The sequence below is a fragment of the Pongo abelii genome, chromosome 7 (genome assembly GCF_028885655.2).
Source record: "Pongo abelii isolate AG06213 chromosome 7, NHGRI_mPonAbe1-v2.0_pri, whole genome shotgun sequence".
Taxonomy (NCBI): Eukaryota; Metazoa; Chordata; class Mammalia; order Primates; family Hominidae; genus Pongo; species Pongo abelii.
In genome coordinates this window covers 1,872,246-1,892,609 of record NC_071992.2, presented here as the reverse complement: position 1 = coordinate 1,892,609, position 20,364 = coordinate 1,872,246, and the positions used below count along the sequence as shown (strand labels likewise).

The 20,364-nt window shown below is 45.4% G+C and overlaps 1 protein-coding gene across 1 annotated transcript in view; it reads right to left on the bottom strand.

The window, feature by feature from the left end:
- MYOM2 (myomesin 2) overlaps positions 1-20,364 on the bottom strand; it is an 83,575-nt gene that overhangs the window by 28,703 nt on the left and 34,508 nt on the right. The window contains exons 14-22 of the mRNA XM_054561155.2: positions 19,554-19,680; positions 17,635-17,813; positions 15,912-16,026; positions 11,504-11,660; positions 11,305-11,411; positions 9,073-9,117; positions 8,372-8,508; positions 1,800-1,944; positions 1,628-1,687 (exon numbers count right to left, since the gene is read on the bottom strand). Of these exons, the coding sequence (XP_054417130.2) occupies positions 1,628-1,687; positions 1,800-1,944; positions 8,372-8,508; positions 9,073-9,117; positions 11,305-11,411; positions 11,504-11,660; positions 15,912-16,026; positions 17,635-17,813; positions 19,554-19,680 (1,072 nt within the window). The remainder of the gene's footprint in view (positions 1-1,627; positions 1,688-1,799; positions 1,945-8,371; positions 8,509-9,072; positions 9,118-11,304; positions 11,412-11,503; positions 11,661-15,911; positions 16,027-17,634; positions 17,814-19,553; positions 19,681-20,364) is intronic.

The following is a 20,364-nucleotide window of genomic DNA, read 5'->3' as shown; positions in this document are numbered from 1 at the left end:
CATGGTGAAACCCCGTCTCTACTAAAAATACAAAAAAAATTAGCTGGGCGTGGTGGTGGGCACCTGTAGTCACAGCTACTCGGGAGGCTGATACAGGAGAATGGTGTGAACCCAGGAGGCGGAGCTTGCAGTAAGCCGAGATCGCACCACCGCACTCCAGCCTGGGCAACAGAGCAAGACTCCATCTCAAAAAAAAAAAAAATTCTTTGAATAAATCCTTGGGGTATGTTTGAGAATCTAAAATGTATCCATTTTCCTTTGTATCTAGTTAACATGTATTTGTAAAAGCAATCTATTTAAAATATATTGTTTGTAGTTAGAAAGTTTAAAAGCTCCCACAATCTTAAGTAGAATGAACAATTTCCTGGTGATAGGAATAGCCTCTACTGCCTTCTCTACATTTCAAAGCCAAATGAAGCCCCCACCTCCTCCACCCCCATTCTTTATTCTTTTCATTAAAATTGCTGGACTTCGTCTGGACCTTAAAGCTAGAGGCACACTTTCCTCTTCACTCCCCGGCTATAAAGCAGGTTCCTTTCCTATGCAGTTGGTAAGCCCCACGCATCTATGAGGTGCTCAGCCTCATAAGAAATGTTAGGATTTCAACAAATGATGGAAGAGCCAGCCTGTCCTCCGAGTGCAGGGTAACATCCAGCCCCTCACAAAGGCTCAGAGCCCGTGAAAGGAACAGCCTGGGCCCCTGCAGCAGAGAAGGCCACAGGGAGATGGGAAGACCCACTTTGGACTTGGAATTGGAAAGACCTCAGGAGAGACAAGACGACAGAGACAGGGTGCCAGGAAAGGGGCAAGGTGAAGAAATCGGTCCAGCCCATCCAGGAGGTTGTCCTCATGGTGGGAAATAAGATCTGGCTAAGTGGTGGGTGCAGATTGTGGAAAGCCTGCGTTTATCTGGTGCATGCTTTATGGGGCTATTGAAGCATTTTATGCAAAGGGGCGCCTAAAAGAAATAAGTGTTTCGGAAGAACTGCCTCCCAGCAGCGTATAGAAGAGAGGAGTTAGCAAGTCAGCCACAGAGCCTGGTTAGATTGATGGTTTCTTTGACTTAAGACAATAACAGGAAATGTGAACATTAAACAGACGAGTCTGGGGCTTTTAAAGGTAGAAGCGTTTTTAAAAATGCAGGCAAAATACATGTAAACGACAAAGAACAGAAAAGTATACACATTTCTAGTGCTAAAAAATGGCAATGGTCTTTTTTTTTTTTTCTTTTGAGACGGGGTCTCACCTGTTGCCCAGGCTGAAGTGCAGTGGCACGATCATAGCTCATTCCAGCTTCAACCTTGGGATCAAGCTAGGACTACAGGCATGCACCAACATGCCCAGCTGCTTTTGATTTTTTTTTTTTTTTTTTTTTTTTAGACACAGGGTCTCCCTATGTTGCTCAGGCTGGTTTTGAACTCCTGGGCTCTGGTGATCCTCCCACCCCGGCCTCCCAAAATACTGGAATTACAAGCGTGAGCCACCAGGCCTGGCCTGGCCTAACCTCTTAATCATTTAAAACAGCCTTTAGGGTTGCTTGGGATCATGTAAGATCTGCTTCTGACAAACACTTCAATTGTAAGTCTTTGCTTTATGCTGGGGGCAGGAGAGCCGGTCAGTGACTCACCTTGTTTCCTGAGAAATTCTTTCCTTTGAAACTCAGCCTCTTCCAGCAGAGTCTTGAATGCTAAATTCAATATTTAAAAAAAATATATGAAACATATTTGCTTCTCTCCAGTCAAAAGAATTTCATTTGAATTATCTTGTATGGACATGTGGAAATATTCAATATAGCATACCATCTCCAATAAGAACTAGAGAAGACTGACTTTTGGCTTTCCCATCATGAATCTGCACAGTGTAGGTCCCCTCATTTTCAATACTAAATCGATCCATCACCATCTCAATAATGCCAGTAGCTTTGTCACATTTAATTCTGTGTATCTGCAAGGAAAACAAGGAAATGGAGAATTATACAAGGAAATCTCTCCTAGTTTTCCCTCACAACATTTAACAATAGCATCAGTCATGAGATCTTAAGGGATTATGACAGGAAGAAACCAAAATGAAATTTTATCAAGGAAACCTCTGGGTGAACAAGGATCAAACAGTGGGTATGAGCTGTCACTCAGTGACAAAGCCTGGCTATGTGAGGAGATCTGACAGTCCAAACCAGGGACCTTCTAGGCAGAGACTCCACACCTACCCAAGAATGAGTTAGTAACATGAAGCAGATAAAATTCACAGGAGAAAATAAAATGATATGCAATTGATATGAATTATAACGATCGCCAGCTGATGACAAAATCCCAGATGGATAGCAACAACAGGCAATCCCCACAGCCACTGTCATCTTCAGCTCCCGGGACACAGCACCCACAAGCCCCAGCCTGCTGTGGTCCATCAGGGTGCAGGGGTTTCAGGTGAGGAACAGATAAATGGACCTCCAACAGGTGTTGAGTTTTTTGATCACTTTTGATTTATTTTTTAAAATGTTTCATTTTATTCTACAGTACATGCACAGATACATACGAATGTGTTTTTTAGGTAATCCTACAAGTCAAAGAACAAGTGTTTCTCTAACACACAGATGAATTGAGCGAATTTGATCTTTTGTTTCCCTCTGATTTTGTGATGTTTATTTATTAACTTTTTAACTTCACTAAAACCATTTTCCCCTACCTTTATTAATGCTTAGTTCTCTTTTTTATGTTTTGTTTGTTTGTTTGTTTGTTTTTGCTGGTTTCCTTATTTGGGGGCTTGATATTTTTACCTTTTTGTGCCTCTTGATAATTATTAAAATTATTATAAATTAATATTAGTACTTAAATTTCACTTTTTCACTTAAATAACTCTAATTCTAATGAAACCTTTCAAAACATCAATCAGCCTGCGTAATTTTTAGAACTGTTTCAAACCAATTTCATATGGTATTGGTCTTTGCCAATATATGTTCTTAATATATTAGACCATCTCTTTTTTGTAATTCTGAAAACAAGTTTTCCTGTGTAGCAGTATATAAATGTGTCACATCCCTGTGGTCCCAGCTACAGAGAAGGCTGAGGCAAGAGGATCGCTTGGGCAACAGAGAAAGACCCTGTCTCAAAAAAAGAAAAAGAAAAAAGAAATTTTGTTGGGCTGGGTGCAGTGGCTCACACCTGTAATCCCAGCACTTTGGGAGGCCACGGTGGGCAGATCACGGAGTTCAAGACCAGCTTGGCCAACATGGTGAAACCCCATCTCTACTAAAAATACAAGAATTAGCCGGGCATGGTGGCGCATGCCTGTAATCCCAGCTACTCAGAAGGCTGAGGCATGAGAATTGCTTGAACTCGGGAGGCAGAGGTTGCAGTGAGTCGAGATCATGTCACTGCGCTCCAGCCTGGGCAACAGAGTGAGACTCTGTCTCAAAAAAAGGGGGAAAAAAGAAATTTTGTCATGTATAATGCATACAAACAAACTACAAACATTTGCCCACACAATTCCCCCTTCCTGCCTGCAGTGCAGCTATCTTGTTGCTAAGATGAGAGAAAGATTGGGAGGCTGTTGGTTGCTCTGAGAACATTAAATTGCATCGCTTCATGATTTCTAGGTTACACTGTATCACAGGAACAGTCCACAGAAGCCTGGACTACCTGCCTGTCTGCTGCTTTGGGGATGAATGCAGGGATACATGTCATTCCTTGCAGTTCCCTGAGGGCCATGCCCCACAGTTCTGAGCTTGCTGGCCTCTCTCCAACAGTGCAGCTTCTGCTCACCCTTGTCGTGGCCACCTCACCCGAATGCAGCCCTTGTGACTGGCTCCAAAGGAGACTTCCCTGACGCCCCGGGGTGAGGCTTGGTGTTTTCTGGGGTTTCCACAGCTCTGCCTCCCCTCCCCCAGCAGGACCCCTGCCCTCGGGAGCACCCTCCCCAGCCCACGTGTCCTCCTGCCATCTGTCTGTCTAGCTAGACAATGAGCCCCTGAGAGCAGGCACGGCCTTACTCATCCCTGCAGCCTCATGCCATGCCCAGCATCATGCCTGGCAGTGAGAAACACCAAACACACGTCCGTCAAGGTTCTGATGAGAAAGTCAGCTGGAGGGGGCTTAGCTCACCCTGCCATCTGTGGCGTTGAGGTGGCTGTGGTCTCTGACACTACTGAGTGGCACTGAGCAATTTTGGAAGACAATTATCCTTCTAGGTGAGAGCCCGCAAATGTGGTCAGGACCGGAGCGTCCTTCCTAGTGCAGACCTGAGAAGCCTTCTTGATCAACTGAGACCTTCCCCACCAGATCAGTCATCGGCTGAAACTATGAACCTGTCCCAGTCAGTCCTTCCTCCATCCCTGGTTACACCTGTCACCTCCCTTTCTTCAACAGCTAAACCCCTGTACCACCCTTTTTGACCTCCCTGCCCTGGTGCAGCCACACCCTGGGCACAGAAACCCCACCCCAGGCAGCATCTGGGGTAGAGGCCTCCCAAGGCCGTTGCCTGCTCCCAGCTCACCTTCCCCATGCCTCTGCTCACTCAGCGTTTGGGATGCGCTAACAGATACTGAAAGGTGTTATGGCTGCTAGTGGATTGCATTGTACTCCACCTGGATGATACAGTGTCTGACATCGAGCAGGGTCTTGACGGTAGAAGGACCACATCCCAGTGTGTGACTCGTCCTAAATGCAGCAGTAATGCAGGGCAGGACGGCGTCGAGGGCATCCAATGTCCAACGTGGGACTCGCCCCAGCCATGCCACCATAGAATCACGGGAGTGTGGATGCCCGGCCTCAGCTTCCTCGTGCCCAGCGTTAGCAATATGGCAGTCTCAGCTGCTGTCAATATTTTCTGCAGATCTGCATCTACCTGTCGGATCGATCTCAGCTGGAATTGGGGCAAAGGCTTTCCAGCCTGAATAATGATCTTACCCAGGACCCAGGGAGGCTCTTGGAGCCACATGAGCAAAACAAAAAACTAATAACCTGTGGTGCTCAGCAAATGAGGCAGGCGTAGCGGGAGGAGACCCCGTCAGCCCTTGGAACCACACTCCTCTTACAGCCCTTGCCTTAGCAGCAATACTACAGAGAATTTCTATCGGCAGGTGACAACGTAAGTTTAGCCAGAAAATCAGCAACCTTCTTCTGATAAATCACGTGCATTTATTTTCACAATGTTCTTCTTTATCTCTGAGTTTACATTTCTGTTTTGATATTGCAAATGCTAGTGCCAATGGAGAGGCTTTAGAAGATGAATATTAGCAAACTGGCCACTTGGTTCAGTTTCTCTGTGTTCATTTTCTTCAGCATTGTTTCTAAGTTCTTCTGCCTGACATTCAAAGTCTGTATCTTCCGACCCCATTCCTATTCCCCAACAATATTTCCTAAGATCACTCAGGCAAACAGCCCCCTCCGTTGAGCCCACCCCTCCACTTCCCTGTGTCACTATTCCCTGATCATTCCCCACTCTCTGTGCACTTGAGCAGCTTGGAATGTCTCATTCTCTCCCTCCCATCCCTGACCCCCACCCCCCCGACCCACCATTTCTACCTCCTTAACACCCATTTCAATAACCATCTACCCTTGAAATCTTTCCTGACTGCTTCAGCCTCTTCAACTCTCTGCCTTCTCTGAATTCTGAGAGTGTTTACTCTACTGTTTTAATATAACCTGGGTTCCATCTTTCTTCTCTGTCCTCCTCTAATTGAAGGTGTATTTCTTCGACTCCATGACAGTCTCTGTAAGGGCAACTTCACATCTGACTGTTCTGTCGCTGCTGGTGCATTGGCTAAGTGGATATTCAACAGGTGATGTACAGGTTAGGTGCTGCCGTCCACTGGGAAAGGAAGAGGACCGCCCAAGCTCCCAACAGTTCCTGGGGATGCTGCAATTTTTGTTTAACTGAATCTGACCTTCAGGCTTTACGTGTGAATAAAGTCTGCTCCACTCCTACCCCAGGTTTTGATTTCCCATAAACACAAAAATCACCTTCACAATTAGAAATTCCAATATTATATCAGAGATGTAGATCACACAATGTATACTTGTGTAAGATCACTGAGACTTTTTCTAAACAGAAAACTGGCACAGGAAATTGGTACATCTACAATGATAGAAAGAGACAGAAATGAATGAGAAGGCATGACCTCAGACTGTTTTTGAGGGAGGGAGATTATTTTAAGAAATGGCTCAACTGCAGGAAGCACAACAACTTTGTCCCCATCCCTGGAGACTGACGTCGCTTTTGGAGGTGCCATGAGCAGGACAGGGACCTGAGATTCCAGTGGATACACCGTCCCGTGGACCTTGGGTTTCTTTACAGTGTGGAGTGTTTACTTCCGAATATCAAGAGTAAACTTCAGGTTGATCAGATAAATGCACTGTCCTTATTCGTATGACATTATCCTCACCTCAAACATCTATGAGTAGAGAATGAATGATAGGAACTCACTTTAACTGGCTCTGAGTAAGAAAAAGGTATGATTCTTACTGAGTAGATTCTTAGCAATATAGCAGCTTTTTCCATTTTCTTAGCTGCTGTGCTGCAATGTCTGGGCAGGTTTTAGAAAATAATTAGGCTTCTTGCTAATGCCATTATGCGGCAAGATGAAGTTGAATGATTTTATGAGTGCCATAAATACAGGCTTTTATATGGCTTCCACAAAACAGCATCAATCTTCAAATGTAAAAGTCACCTGTGGATTGCTAATTAAAGAAGTGAAATAGTACAGCCATATTCCAAAAAATTAGCCATGGAGCCAGGGCACCCATCCTGAAAGCAAGCTCTATATAGCAGGCAGGAAGTGTTCATCAAAAGATATCCTGCAAATAAAATGCAATTCCCCTAAATTCCATTTCATTTCATAGCATGGTCTCTGCTCAAAGAAGATTTCTCCAATTACCTGGATCAGACAGTAAGTCTCCCATAGGCAATAGTTATACCATTGGCTTTTTTGCAGCCCAAAAGAAGCTAGATGTTTTCTACTTTCCAGCCAACTCTCCCATGTAGGAGTGAGTCTTAAAGTGTGTCATGATTCTCATGGGAAAGACTGACTGGAGAAGAAAATTCTATGATCCTTACCACGCAAGACTTCTGTCTGATCAACATTCATCTAACTGAGTCCTGCTAAGTGCCCATCAGACACAAAGGCTGGACTGCAATGAGGGGTCCAGCTTAGAAATATGGTAGGTGGGCTGCCCGGGAGCATGAGAGGCTCCTGCATCCCACAGTTCCCCTAAAACTTGTGTAATGAACAAACCAATCAACACTGAGGACTTAGTACACAGCTAAGGTTGCCAACCACAGTCTACACTGGGCATTAAGGGAAAAAGGCAGAAGCAGTAAAATGGGGGCTCTGAGAGAGCCCCAAGCCACCACTGAACAATACAGTCCCCATGAAATCGGGCTGTCCTTTAACCGGGTCCCAGGCATGCTGTAATTAGAAAAGAGGAAATGTATCGAAACACAACCATTGGCTTCTCAAATATTCTCCAGACAAATAAGGAGTACCTGACATAATTGTTAAGATTCATTTTATACAATCGAAAGCAGAACCGAGGCTGTGTCTGGACCATGACAGAGCATGTGCCTTTTTTGTTGTTGTTTTTTTGAGACAGAGCCTTGCTGTCTCACAGGCTAGAGTGCAGTAGTTCTATCATAATTCACTGCAGCTCGGACCTCTCAGGCTCCAGTGATCCTCCCACATCAGCCTCCTAAGTAGCTGGGACTACAGGTGAGCACCACCATGCCCAACTAATTTCTTAAGTTTTTGTAGAGATGGGATCTCCTTATGTTGCCCAGGCTGGTCTTGAACTCCTGGGATCAAGCAATCCCCCCATCTTGGCCTCCCAAAGTGCCGAGATTACAGGTGAGAGCCGCCATGCCTGGCCAGAACATCACTCTTTACAGCCACACTGTCAGATCAGTCTGCCACACCAAGATTGCTGCCCAAACAGGCAGAGAAGCCACAGAAACTTATTCCCCATAGATGCCTTCCATGGGAAGCTGTCGGTGGGGGGAGAATGCAGGGAGGCCTCTCTCACGATAGAGCAAAAAATAGATACCTTCAAAACCATTATCAAGAATAAGTGAACTGATTCATCAAGAATATTTTCCCCCACCTGACCTGAACCTTTTCACAAAAACAAGCTCAAAGTCATTTTTAATTCCAACAGGCTCAGATTTTAAAGACTCTTGATGTCTCCTGTAACCCAGATCAAACCTTTGAACATTGTAAGTAAGAATCAACCATCTCCATTCATCTTGTCAACCTTCCACGCCCCAATCTTTAAGGCTCAAAAAGGGATGGAAACAGACAGAGAGTGTTGATATTCAGTAACTGACCTACCACAACAAAAGTGGGCTCCCTGCAAAGCCAGAGATCACTCACACAGGAACTCACCTCGCTGTCAGAGACTTCTCTGTCATTAACAATAAATCGGTAGCTGGCATCTGGTGATAAGCGCTCAGCCTGGAGCCAGAAGCGAACCCGCCCCTTATCAAAAATCTCATAAGCTAATTCCGATTTCAGAGGAATTGCTACAGGAAGAAAAGAAATCGCAAGTCAATAATGCATGAATCCTTGTGAGGAAGAATACATGCAAATTGTAGGGAAATATCAATCCTAGTTATTAAATTTTTGAGAATTTGAAACCCTGGAGTATTAGATTATGGAAGCCAAAAATAAAAAATAAAACTTGAGTTGGCCTGTTGTTGCCTCTAAAGCCTCGTATCACGTGAGTTCTCAGTTAGCTTTCCGGATGTGTTCGATGAGTAAAGATGCCTGGATTCTTTCTATATTTAATGCAATTCAATAACAGAAGATTTCACTTGATAGGAAATGAAATCTTGGATCTCACTTGGATTAGGAACAGCTATACTAAACCCAAAATTCTAATCATTCTGTATGCAATACAAGTTTCAACAAGCTATAATATAAGCTAATATTTGTTTTAAATCAATAGGTTTCAATCCTGTAAGCTGGGATCAGGAAATGAGGACATCCTTTCCCCAAAGCTGTTCCTTCAAGAGCTCATGCATTAATGAACACGGCCCTCCAGCCAGCAGCTGCAAGCAGAGGGGCAGGGCTGGAGGCTTACTTACTGGGGTTCTTTATTTCATTGCTCAATGCCATCAAACGCTCGAGCTCTAAAACGAAGAAAAAGTATTTCAATTCATCTGGACCTGCACATAGAGAAGTTTGTAGACAACAGCAAGGCTACACACGAGCAAGATTGGAAACCCCCAGGATTTAATTGGAGGACACGAAAGGAATTTAAACTACAAGTCTGAGGGACATAGAGGACAGCTTTAACCTTCACCATTTAAAGAACCCACCTAGTACAGGGGCAGCTGAGGACAAGGCAGGGCACAGTCATGGGGGCAAAGAAATTGGGGGCAGGGGTAGGTATATCCCTGGAATATGGGAGGATTTGGAAGACGAAAGGTTAAAGGGAGTCTTTTCCAGATCCTTGCACTTAATGTGAGCTCTTTCCTAAAATTGATTGGACTGGCTGAGAACATGCTTGTGGCCTGTGACTTTCCTTCCCCTCTCAAGATTTCCTTCTTCAATCTCATTAAAGAAAGATATACATGCCGCTCATTTCATCACTATAGTGTATTACCATGAATTTGAAAAAAACAGGAAGGAAGAATGAAAACAAAAAGATAAATAAATAAACAAAATACACTGCATTTTGCAATCCTGAGAAAGTCCCAAGAGCAAGGTAAGAAAATCTGGGCTCTAAGCCACTTCATTTTTTCTCCTTCCTTCTTAAAATTAGAATCAGAAACAAGATGGTGGTCTCCAAGGCCTTCAAGAACATGTCTATTCAAAATGGAAAAATGAAGTTAGGTTTTTCTGACCAAAAGTAAATTCACATTGGCAGCTGGTTTCACAGGGAGGACTGGCTTTCCCAGTTCAATCTTCTGGTAGGAATTTCCATACATGGAATGAGCTAAATCTTCAACTGCAAAGTTTTGCCTCAAATATATTTGAAGTATATATACACAATATATACACAATATAAGAGAAGGTGGAATTTTTTCTTTTGCAAATATTTAAAATAGTTAAAATTAAGATGGAAACTTTGAAATGGTGCAGAGGAATGCAAAGCTTTTCAGAATTCCTTCAGGATGTTGTGAAGGTACAAAACTGGGTCAAGACCCTGGAAGCAGGGCCAGCAGAGGCTGCTTTAAAAGCATGCAAGTGGATTTTGGGTCTTTCCCCGCCATGCCTGTGAGTGGTGAACTGAGGACCCCAGAAAGGTGAGACAGTGCAGCCTCCTCATTTGTCCGGCTGTGTCTTGTTAAATGTGCATGAGTTTTCCCGAATTTCACCAACATTGAGCCAGACCTGCACACTCCAGAAGCCGAGAGTGTGATTCTGGCTGCCCCCTCCGTGGGTACCTGCCCAGCCCACAGCACCCATCCTGGGTCGGATGCTCTCAGATCACAGCCTCTGCATGATATCAACCAGGACAGTGATTGATAACTAAAGGATCTGCTTGTAAATCATAGGGCATCCCTGGAGATCATTTATGCCATCCCTGGAGAGCACTTTAATAGAAAACTTTTGGAAACTCAAATGCCTTAAAGACCCAAAGAAACCCAGAGATCTGCGGATACCATCCAGCCCTATGAGTTCACGCTGCATCACTGCCCCTTCATTTAAAAATGTCTAAGGCTGACGCTGCCCTGTGGGTGGGGAAAATGAGGGGCCACACAAATACACGTGATGCCAGGCAGTTTAAAAAAATCAGCCCTGCCTGCCTGAGACTGTGTGCCTGGTGAACTCAGACCTGTGAACCTACCTAAGAAAACTATTGTTTTTCCCCTTGATTACCAAACAGACTTTTCTCACTTTTCTCTGCTGTCTTCCATATGTAAGAGAGCAGCAGGTTTTCACTTTGGCAGTTAAAATTATTTTACATGCATAAAAAAATTTTTCTTTGATTATCAGACTTCTCAGTGTTGGAAGGAAGGGAAGACTCTTCCATCCGTAGGTCTCTCATTAATTTCATGGATTTCTTAGCTAATATGTTACCCTCTGCATACCAAACGATTAAAATGTGGCTAAGACTCAACTTTAAACGTACAAGTTGAAGGCTATACAAGCAATATATCAGGAACAGAGACTACTTGGTGGAAACAGTATAAACTTTAGAGTTTGTTTAATTTCTAAAGTAAGTTTTGGCTTATATACATAGCCCCCACCGCCAGCCTCCTGCAAACATACGTCTTTTTTCTAAGCAAGTAAGTCTTTTCTATGTTGGTGTCAATCTTTGAAAGTGTGATAAAACCAAAACAGGCAAGGTTCTGCCATATAAATATTACCTTCTGGGTCCAGAACAAAACTGGAGGACACTCCGTCTGTATCACTTACAGACACAGAGTAAGTCCCTAAATCTTCCTTATCCGGATTCTTTAAGTACAGCTTGGAGCTAAAAAGGAAGAAGAGTAGGTGAATGTCGATCATTTCTGTTTGCAGGAACTTCTAAAAGTTTCCAGTATCCAACTTCCAGGCCTGACTTACTGATCCCCCACGGTTTCGATTTTAAACCTCTCATCATCTGCAATCTCCTCGTAGGATTTACACCAGGTGAACTGAGACGCGTCTGTCATTTCCTGGCAGTCGAAGCCCAGGTAGATGTTGCCTTGTTCATCGACACCGGCACTGATTTCCTTGGTGCCTGCATAAGAAGAGTATGAGGTGAGTGGCTTAGGGACACGGTGTTGTTTCAACTCTCTTGTGGGAGAGGGTGATATGGTTTGGCTTCGTGTCCACACCCAAATCTCATTCGAATTGTAATCCCCAAGTGTCGAGGGAGTGAGGTGATTGGATCACGGGGGTGGTTTCCCCCATGCTGTCCTCATGATAGTGACTGAGTCTCATGAGATCTGATGGTTTTAGAAGCACCTGGTATTTCCCCTGCTGGCACTCACTCTGTCCTGCCGCCCTGTGAAGAGGTGCCTTCTGCCATGACTGTAAGTTTCCTGAGGCCTCCCAAGCCATGAGGAACTGTGAGTCAATTAAGCCTCTTTTCTTTATAAGTCACCCAGTCTCAGATATTTCTTCATAGCAGCGTGAGAACGGACTAACACCGAGGGGGTACCCAAAGCAGAAACCTCATCTTACACCAAATCATCAGTTGCATTTAATGACCCAGGACTGATCAGAGAATCATGAGAGAGAAAACACTTTAGGGAGGACCTGGAGGGGCTTGGTTGTTTTGTCATTGCTTTTTTTTTTTTTTAATTTATCACATTTCTGCACAGTTCCTTCTCTGCATCTCATATAACTGCAGAAAACCTCTCAGGGCTGCCTCTCCAGGCCCTGAAGATCCTGTTCTCTCTGCAATCTCCTCCTCTGACCCCCAGGGGAAGCCCAGCAGCCATGTGCCCACCATGGAGCTCCCCCTTCACACAGCTCTGCCTTCTCCATGGGGCCTTGCCTTGTCTTGTTTGGGAGCAGGGGTTGTTTGTGGTTTATTTGCTACTTTTTGACCCAGGTGAACATCTGGCCCTGTGCAAGGCAGAATCTCTCTCTTAGGAATTAGGAATTGAATGAGACACATCTTAGCCTCTGCTGGTGTGTGGGACTGAGGCCATGAAGTGTCAGTGCTCTCGAGTTATGAAGAAGACACAGATGCAAGGAAAGCCAGGTGGCAGGGTGAGATGACGAGGCCACCACACACAGCCATCAGGATCTTCACAGTCTGAGGCTGCACTGCTTCCTGACACTTAGGTCACACTCTGGAGCTGTGGTTTAGATGTGGATGATCTCCTCAAAACTCGTGTTGAAGCGTAAAAGCCAGTGCAATGATGTTGGGAGGTGGGGCCTTTAAGAGGTGATTAATGACTGGGGGCAGCACTCATGCCTGTAATCCCAGCACTTTGGGAGGCCGAGGTCAGAGGATCGCTTGAGCTTAGGAGTTCAAGACCAGCCTGGACAACATGGTGAGATCCTGTCTCTATAAAAAATAGAATAATAAAAAATCTTTTAAAAATAGGTGATGAGGTTGTTAAGATAGACTCATGTCTTTCTGGAAGGACTGGGTAGATTCTTGCTAATAACCACGGCTGCTGGTTGGTTAAACTGGAATGGACTAGTTCCAGTGAGAGTAAATGTTATAAAGCAAGGCTGCCTCCCGTGCTAGGTCCGTTTCCGCACACGCCCAGTTCTCTACCATGTTGTGGGGCAGCAGGAGGCCCTCACTGGAGCCGCTGGAGCCACCATAGCAGATCCCGGCACTGTGCTTCTTAGACTTCCCGCCTCCAGAATCATGAGCCAAATAAACTTTTTTTTTTCTTTTTTTAAATGGAGTCTCACTCCGTCACCCAGGCTAGAGTGCAGTGGCGCGATCTCGGCTCACTCCACCTCCCAGGTTCACCCCATTCTCCCGCCTCAGCCTCCCGAGTAGCTGGGACTACAGGCGCCCACCACCATGCCCAGCTAATTCTTTGTATTTTTTAGTAGAGACGGGGTTTCATTGTGTTAGCCAGGATGGTCTCGATCTCCTGACCTCGTGATCCGCCGGCCTCAGCTTCCCAAAGTGCTGGGATTACAGGCTTGAGCCACCACACCCACGCCCCAATAAACTTTTAAAAACAAATTACCCAGCCTCAGTGTTCTGTTACAGCAACACAAAATAGACTGTGTATCCTATGGGTGTGTGTCCTGCCTTCAGAAGTATTTGCCCTTTTAAGGTTGACTCCAGGGAAGTTTTATTCACTGAAACCAAGATAATTACCAACAGCTTTAAAATTTTTCCGATAAAAATCCAGCAGTAATATTTTAAAAATGCCCTCCTTCCTGCACGTGGCTTGACCATTCCAAGAACAACCCCTGCCAACCATGAAGATGACCCAATGTGCTCCCTTTCTCATCCAGGGCCATTAGTGCACAGGCAGAGATTTAAGTGCATACTTCATTTGCCCATCCAAATCTTTTTAAAATAACGACAAGACATCTATTCATTTATCCGTGCACCCATCCATACATGCACACATAACACATGCACACTCTCCCACTCACTTATCCATATACCTATACATACATACACATATACATATAACACATGCATACTCTCCCACTCATTTATCCATACACCCATCCATACATACACATATACACATAATACATGCACACTCTCCCACTCATTTATCCATATACCTATACATACATATACACATATACACATAATACATGCATACTCTCCCACTCATTTATCCATACACCCATCCATACATACACATATACACATAATACATGCACACTCTCCCACTCATTTATCCATATACCCATACTTACATACACATATACACATAACACATGCACACTCTCCCACTCATTTATCCATACACCCATACTTACATACACATATACACATAACACATGCACACTCTCCCACTCATTTATCCATACACCCATACTTACATACAGATATAAACATAATACGTGCATAATCTCCCACTCATTTATCCATACACCCATCCATACATACACATATACACATAATACATGCACACTCTCCCACTCATTTATCCATATACCTATACATACATATACACATATACACATAATACATGCATACTCTCCCACTCATTTATCCATACACCCATCCATACATACACATATACACATAATACATGCACACTCTCCCACTCGTTTATCCGTATACCCATACTTACATACACATATACACATAACACATGCACACTCTCCCACTCATTTATCCATACACCCATACTTACATACACATATACACATAACACATGCACACTCTCCCACTCATTTATCCATACACCCATACTTACATACAGATATAAACATAATACGTGCATAATCTCCCACTCATTTATCTATACACCCATCCATACATACACATATACACATAACACATGCACACTCTCCCACTCATTTATCCATACACCCATACTTACATACACATATAAACATAATACATGCACAATCTCCCATTCATTTATCTATACATCCATACTACATACATACATTATACATGCACTCTCTCCCATTAATTTATCCACACACCCATCCCATTAGTGCATGCATAATACAGGTACATTCTCCCATTGATTTATCCACACACCCATACATAAACACATAATATATGCACATTCTCCCATTTATTTATCCACACCTATCTCATTCATACATACATAATACATGTACACTCTCCCATTAATTTATCCACATACCCATACATAACACATAATATATGCACACTCTCCCACTCATTTATCCACACACCCATCCATACATACATACACAGTACATGTACACTCTTCTATTCATTTATCCACACACCCATCCATATATACACACATAATACATGCACACTCTCCCATTCATTTATCCACACAGCCATCCATACATGCACACATAATGCATGCATTTATCCATACACCCATCCACACATCCACACATAATACATGTACACTGTCCCACTCATTTATCCATATACCCATCCATCCATGCACACATAATACATGCACACTCTCCCACTCATTTCTCCACACACCCATCCATCCATACACACAATACATGCACACTCTCCCATTCATTTACACACACACCCATCCATACATGAACACATAATACATGCATTTATCCATACACCCATCCACACATCCACACATAATACATGTACACTCTCCCACTCATTTATTCACACACCCATACATAAACACATAATCCATGCACACTCTCCCATATTTATCCACACACCCATACATACATGCACACATAACACATGCACACTCTCCCATTCATTTATCTACAGACCCATCCACACATACACACATAATACATGTACACTCTCCCACTCATTTATCCACACACCCCCATCCATACATATATAATACATGCACACTCTCCCCCCAAATCATTGCTGTTCTGTAGTTTTTGTTGTAAGCCTTACCTGGTCTTGCCTCTACCAGCACGGGCTCCGACGTGTCCGAGGGCTTCCCCACGCCATTTGCATTGACTGCCCGGACCCTGAAGACATAGGTCTTGCCTTGCTGCAGGTCAGAGACCTCGAAACAACAGCGGAAACACCAGATGTGTGGAGGTAAAATAAAGATGACTTTGGAGTTTTTCACATTTTATTGTGAATAGGGCCTTTTCAAAAATAGCTTATTTTTCCAGTTGGAAAAATGATACTTAATGAGCTAGAAAAGGAGGGAAGAGGAGATTCACAGTGGTGCAGAATGTGACTTTGGAGGAATAAATGCATTCGCTACCAATCTGATAGAACCTCTTTCATTTTTTTATCTCTGCATATTTTAAAGCAGAAGTAAAATCATACTGACTAGTCTATAATCTGGTGTTTATATTTAACATAATTCTATGGAACTAAATACTATTTTAACTGTGATATTTAACTGTGTAAAAATCATCATTGGGGCATCAAAATTAAATCCATCTCTACTTGTACATACATGGGTTATTCCTATTAAAACCTGCTTGGATAAACATCAATATATATTTACTAAGCTTCTAGTTGATTTATGTAGCTGATTCTTAGAAGCTGACCAATTCATTCTAAAGAAACTGGCTGTTTTCTGTCATCAAAGGGTTTCCGGAAGGTGTCACCCGTGGAAGGCCCTCTCGGCCTGTGCTCAGGTGCCGGACCCAGACGTGGCTGTGCTTTAGGGAAGGACGCAGGCCCGCCCCACCACAGGGCACAGCACCTAGAGAGGAAAACCTCTGGGTTAAGGCAGTTGGCAACTCAGCTGGAGCATGTAGGCCTCCTGGCTCAGTCCTTACACCTGACCCAGACACTGAGGAATCACAAGTGCTAAAAACAGAAACATTTTGAGAAAGAGGCTGGAGGACGTGACACATGATAGTTTTGCTCCATGTGTGAAAACCGTGAGTATATCTGTGTGTGGTGTTTATTAAATGGACCTCAGCGATTACATGAATTAAGTAAATTAAATGCAGGGCATGAAGTGGAAGGACATAGTACAATATGCATCATCCCTGTGGAAAGCACACAGATATAGCCCATGAACAGACAATTAACAGCTTTTAGACTGCAATGTGGAAGAAAACAGGTGTGTCTGTGCAGTTCCCCAGGAGCGAACAGCATGTTGGTGTGAATGGAAGGAGGGCGCTGCGTCCTCAAGGCACTGTTCTGCCATCTGCTGGGCCTCACAATGGCATGGTGGCTGCATCCTCAGCAGCCACACCCCGGTCATTTGAACAGGTTCACCTTGGGGCTCAGTGCTGGCTTGTGCAGAGATCAATAGCACTTTCACACAGAGGGAAATGCCAAGACAAAAGACTTACCTTTATTTTTTGTTGTTAATTTGTTTTATTTTGTTTTTTGTGTTTTGTTTTTGAGACAGAGTCTCTCTCTGTCACCCAGGCTGGAGTGCAGTGGCTCAATCTCAGCTCACTGCAACCTCTGCCTCCCGGGTTCAAGCAATTCTCCTGCCTCAGCTTCCCGAGTAGCTGGGATTACAGGTGCCTGCCACAGTGCCACGCTCGGCTAATTTTTTTGTATTTTTAGTAGAGACGGGGCTTCTCCATGTTGGCCAGGCTGGTTTCAAACTCCTGACCTCAAGTGATTGGCCCGCCTCTACCTCCCAAAGTGCTGGGATTACAGGCATGAGCCACCACAGCCGGCCAAGACTTACCTTTAAATAACGGTTGGCCGTTGTCGTCTGATTGACAGTGATCCACTCTCCAGCATCCTCCTCCCTGAAGTCCACGAAATATCCAGAAACAGGGCTGCTGCCGGAGTACACGGGGGCCTTCCACAGCATGACCAAGGATGTGTCCCTGACCTCACAGAACGTCAAGTCGTAGGCAGGACCTGCGAAGTCAGATGCCACCTTGCTTCTGCGCACATAGCCAGTCCAACACACCCACCACCCAACCCGGCCCCAGGGACCCACTGCTCCTCTGGGACGCCCCCAGCAAGGCCCATCCGTTATCTCTTCCCCATCTGATGTTTATCAGCCTCTCTTGGAGAGCGGGGTAAGGAGGGTGCTCAGTGTGATGTTGGGGGTCGGGGAGGAGGGCGCAGCCTAATGCTCCTGCCGCCCCCTCTGTGGGCATCAGGGCCATTGTGGATCTACATAGAATCATTCAGAAGTCCACACTGCATTCTCAGGACCAGCAGATGCTATCACAGAGAGGAAACGGTGTCCAGAAAAGGACAGGTTCTCAAGTTACCCTACACAGGGCTGGACACCTGGCAGTCACAGTCACTCAGGGAGCCTGCCCACCTGGCCGGAAGCACATCACTGCAGCCCTGTCCTCTACAAACACCCATGGCAACTCTGAGGGCATGTGGTGCAGAGGCCCAGGTCCAGGCAAGCACTAAGCGGTGCAGGGGAACAGAGAGGCAGCCCCGCCCCATCCTCAGCCAGTCTCACTGCGGCCTTGAGCCTTGAGAGGCCGTCTCCTATCAACCCTCAAAAAAGGCTCGGGAAACTAGAATGACTTTTTCTTCTGTTGGTTTTCTAAGGTCCAAAATTTAATTTCATTAAAACAAGAAACGTAGGAAGGCAAGAAAGAAGGCGGGAGGGAGGGAGGGAAGGAAAGAAGGAAGGAAGGAAGGAAGGAAGGAAGGAAAGAAGGAAGGAAAGAAGGAAGGAAGGAAAGAAGGAAGGAAGAAGGAAGGAATTTTCTAATTGACTTATTCATCTGGATTCTTAGCAGCTGATTTGCTAAGTCAAAAGATGCTGACTGAAAGGAAAAAGGCAGTATACTCTGGCCATAACATTGGAAAACACTCTGAACTTTGAACTTTTTCAGCTTCAACTTTCAAGATTTACTTTGTCAAAGTATGAGCATATTATCCATTGCATTTGATTCCTGATAGGTTAGAGACAAAGAAATCAACATCTGGTACTTGAGAACTTGTGAAAACAGAGAGAAAATGTTAGCAGGGCATGATGACGTGAACCTGTGGTCCCAGCTACTCATGAGGCTGAGGCAGGCAGATGGCTTGAGCCCAGGAGTTCAAGACCAGCCTGGGCAACACAGAGAGACCTCATCTCAAAACAAAAAATCGGTAGAGTGCGAGCTAAATAAATGCAGATCTGCAACAATTATGCCTTTTAGAACTGGAAGCCCCAAGATCCCCAGATGGCCTGAGAGGACAGCAGGAGCTAACCCACGAATGAGAACCCTGTCGTGCCTCCCAGCTGGGGCCGGGCTAGCACTTTCCCCTCCACTGTGACTCTCTCTGCCTGCTCCTTTGGGGTAGGTGACCTGGGCCAAATCCGTGTCACAGGTCAGGGGGTGCATGGGGAGCTGTCCCTCTCCCCACAGTCTGGGTCCTCCTGTGCTCCCTCCCACCTCACCCTCAGGGCCTCCTACTCCACCCTCATCACTGGCCTCTGGACCATGCACAGCCCAAACTAGATGCAGGGTCTACCTGATTCACAGCCCTGCACAGTGCCTGGCGCATGGTGGCTCTGCGGCTGCAGGTGTCACAGGAACAGACATGCTGTGAAGGCTGGCGAGGCCGGAGCCACAGCCACAGAGGCCCCTTCCCAGCCAGCCTGTGCACTAGAAGGCAGGTGTCCTGGGGGCAGTGACTCACCGGGCTCCGGCATGGTCCAGGCCTCACATTTGAAGTGCTCACTGGGATCCGAGGGCTCCCCGATGCCGGCCAGGTTGACGGCGGCGATTTTGAACTCGTAGAGTGAGCCTTCCGTCAAGCCGTCCACCTATTCAGATTTTGTTTAAATTAATACATGAGATAAAGGATGCATTACAGCCGACTGAGGGGGAGGAGCTCTTATAACTGGCTTGTGAAATAAAATATGAGAGGAAGGAACCTTGTCGGGAAATTGGACCAAATATTTCAGGAAGGCCCTTGATGTGCCCAACAAGCTGCAGCCGCATGAAACCTTATGTGTCCTTCACTCAATCCCCAAAGGCTCCTGCGGGGGCGGGGGACAGGTGATACCCCAGCGGCAGGTAAGGAAACTGAGGCCCAGAGAGGCAACGGTCGCCCAGGGCCAACTCAAGGGCAGAGGCCTGGAGGAGACACGCACTCAGGCCACATACTGTCCCCTGAGCAGGCCCTGCCCTGGACCCAAGGGGGGTCACCCTGGAGACAGAGCCCACCACGTCCCCTATACTCGGACTCTGCAGGACAAGAGCCCCCGGGCTGCCCAGGTCCCTGGGGTGCTGCAGTCCGGGGCCACCCACCGGGCCCTCAGGGACGCTGCCTGGCTGGGGGACAAAGCACTAGGAAGGCCTTTGGCCAACACTACGAGCCTCAACTCCCCAGGGCTAGTGGGACAAAAACACTATCTGGGTAAACACTGTCTCAAAAAATAGCTTCCAAAGTAAGATATCTGAGGATAAACGGCTTCAGTCGGTGGTGACGGCCTTCATCCTCCTCA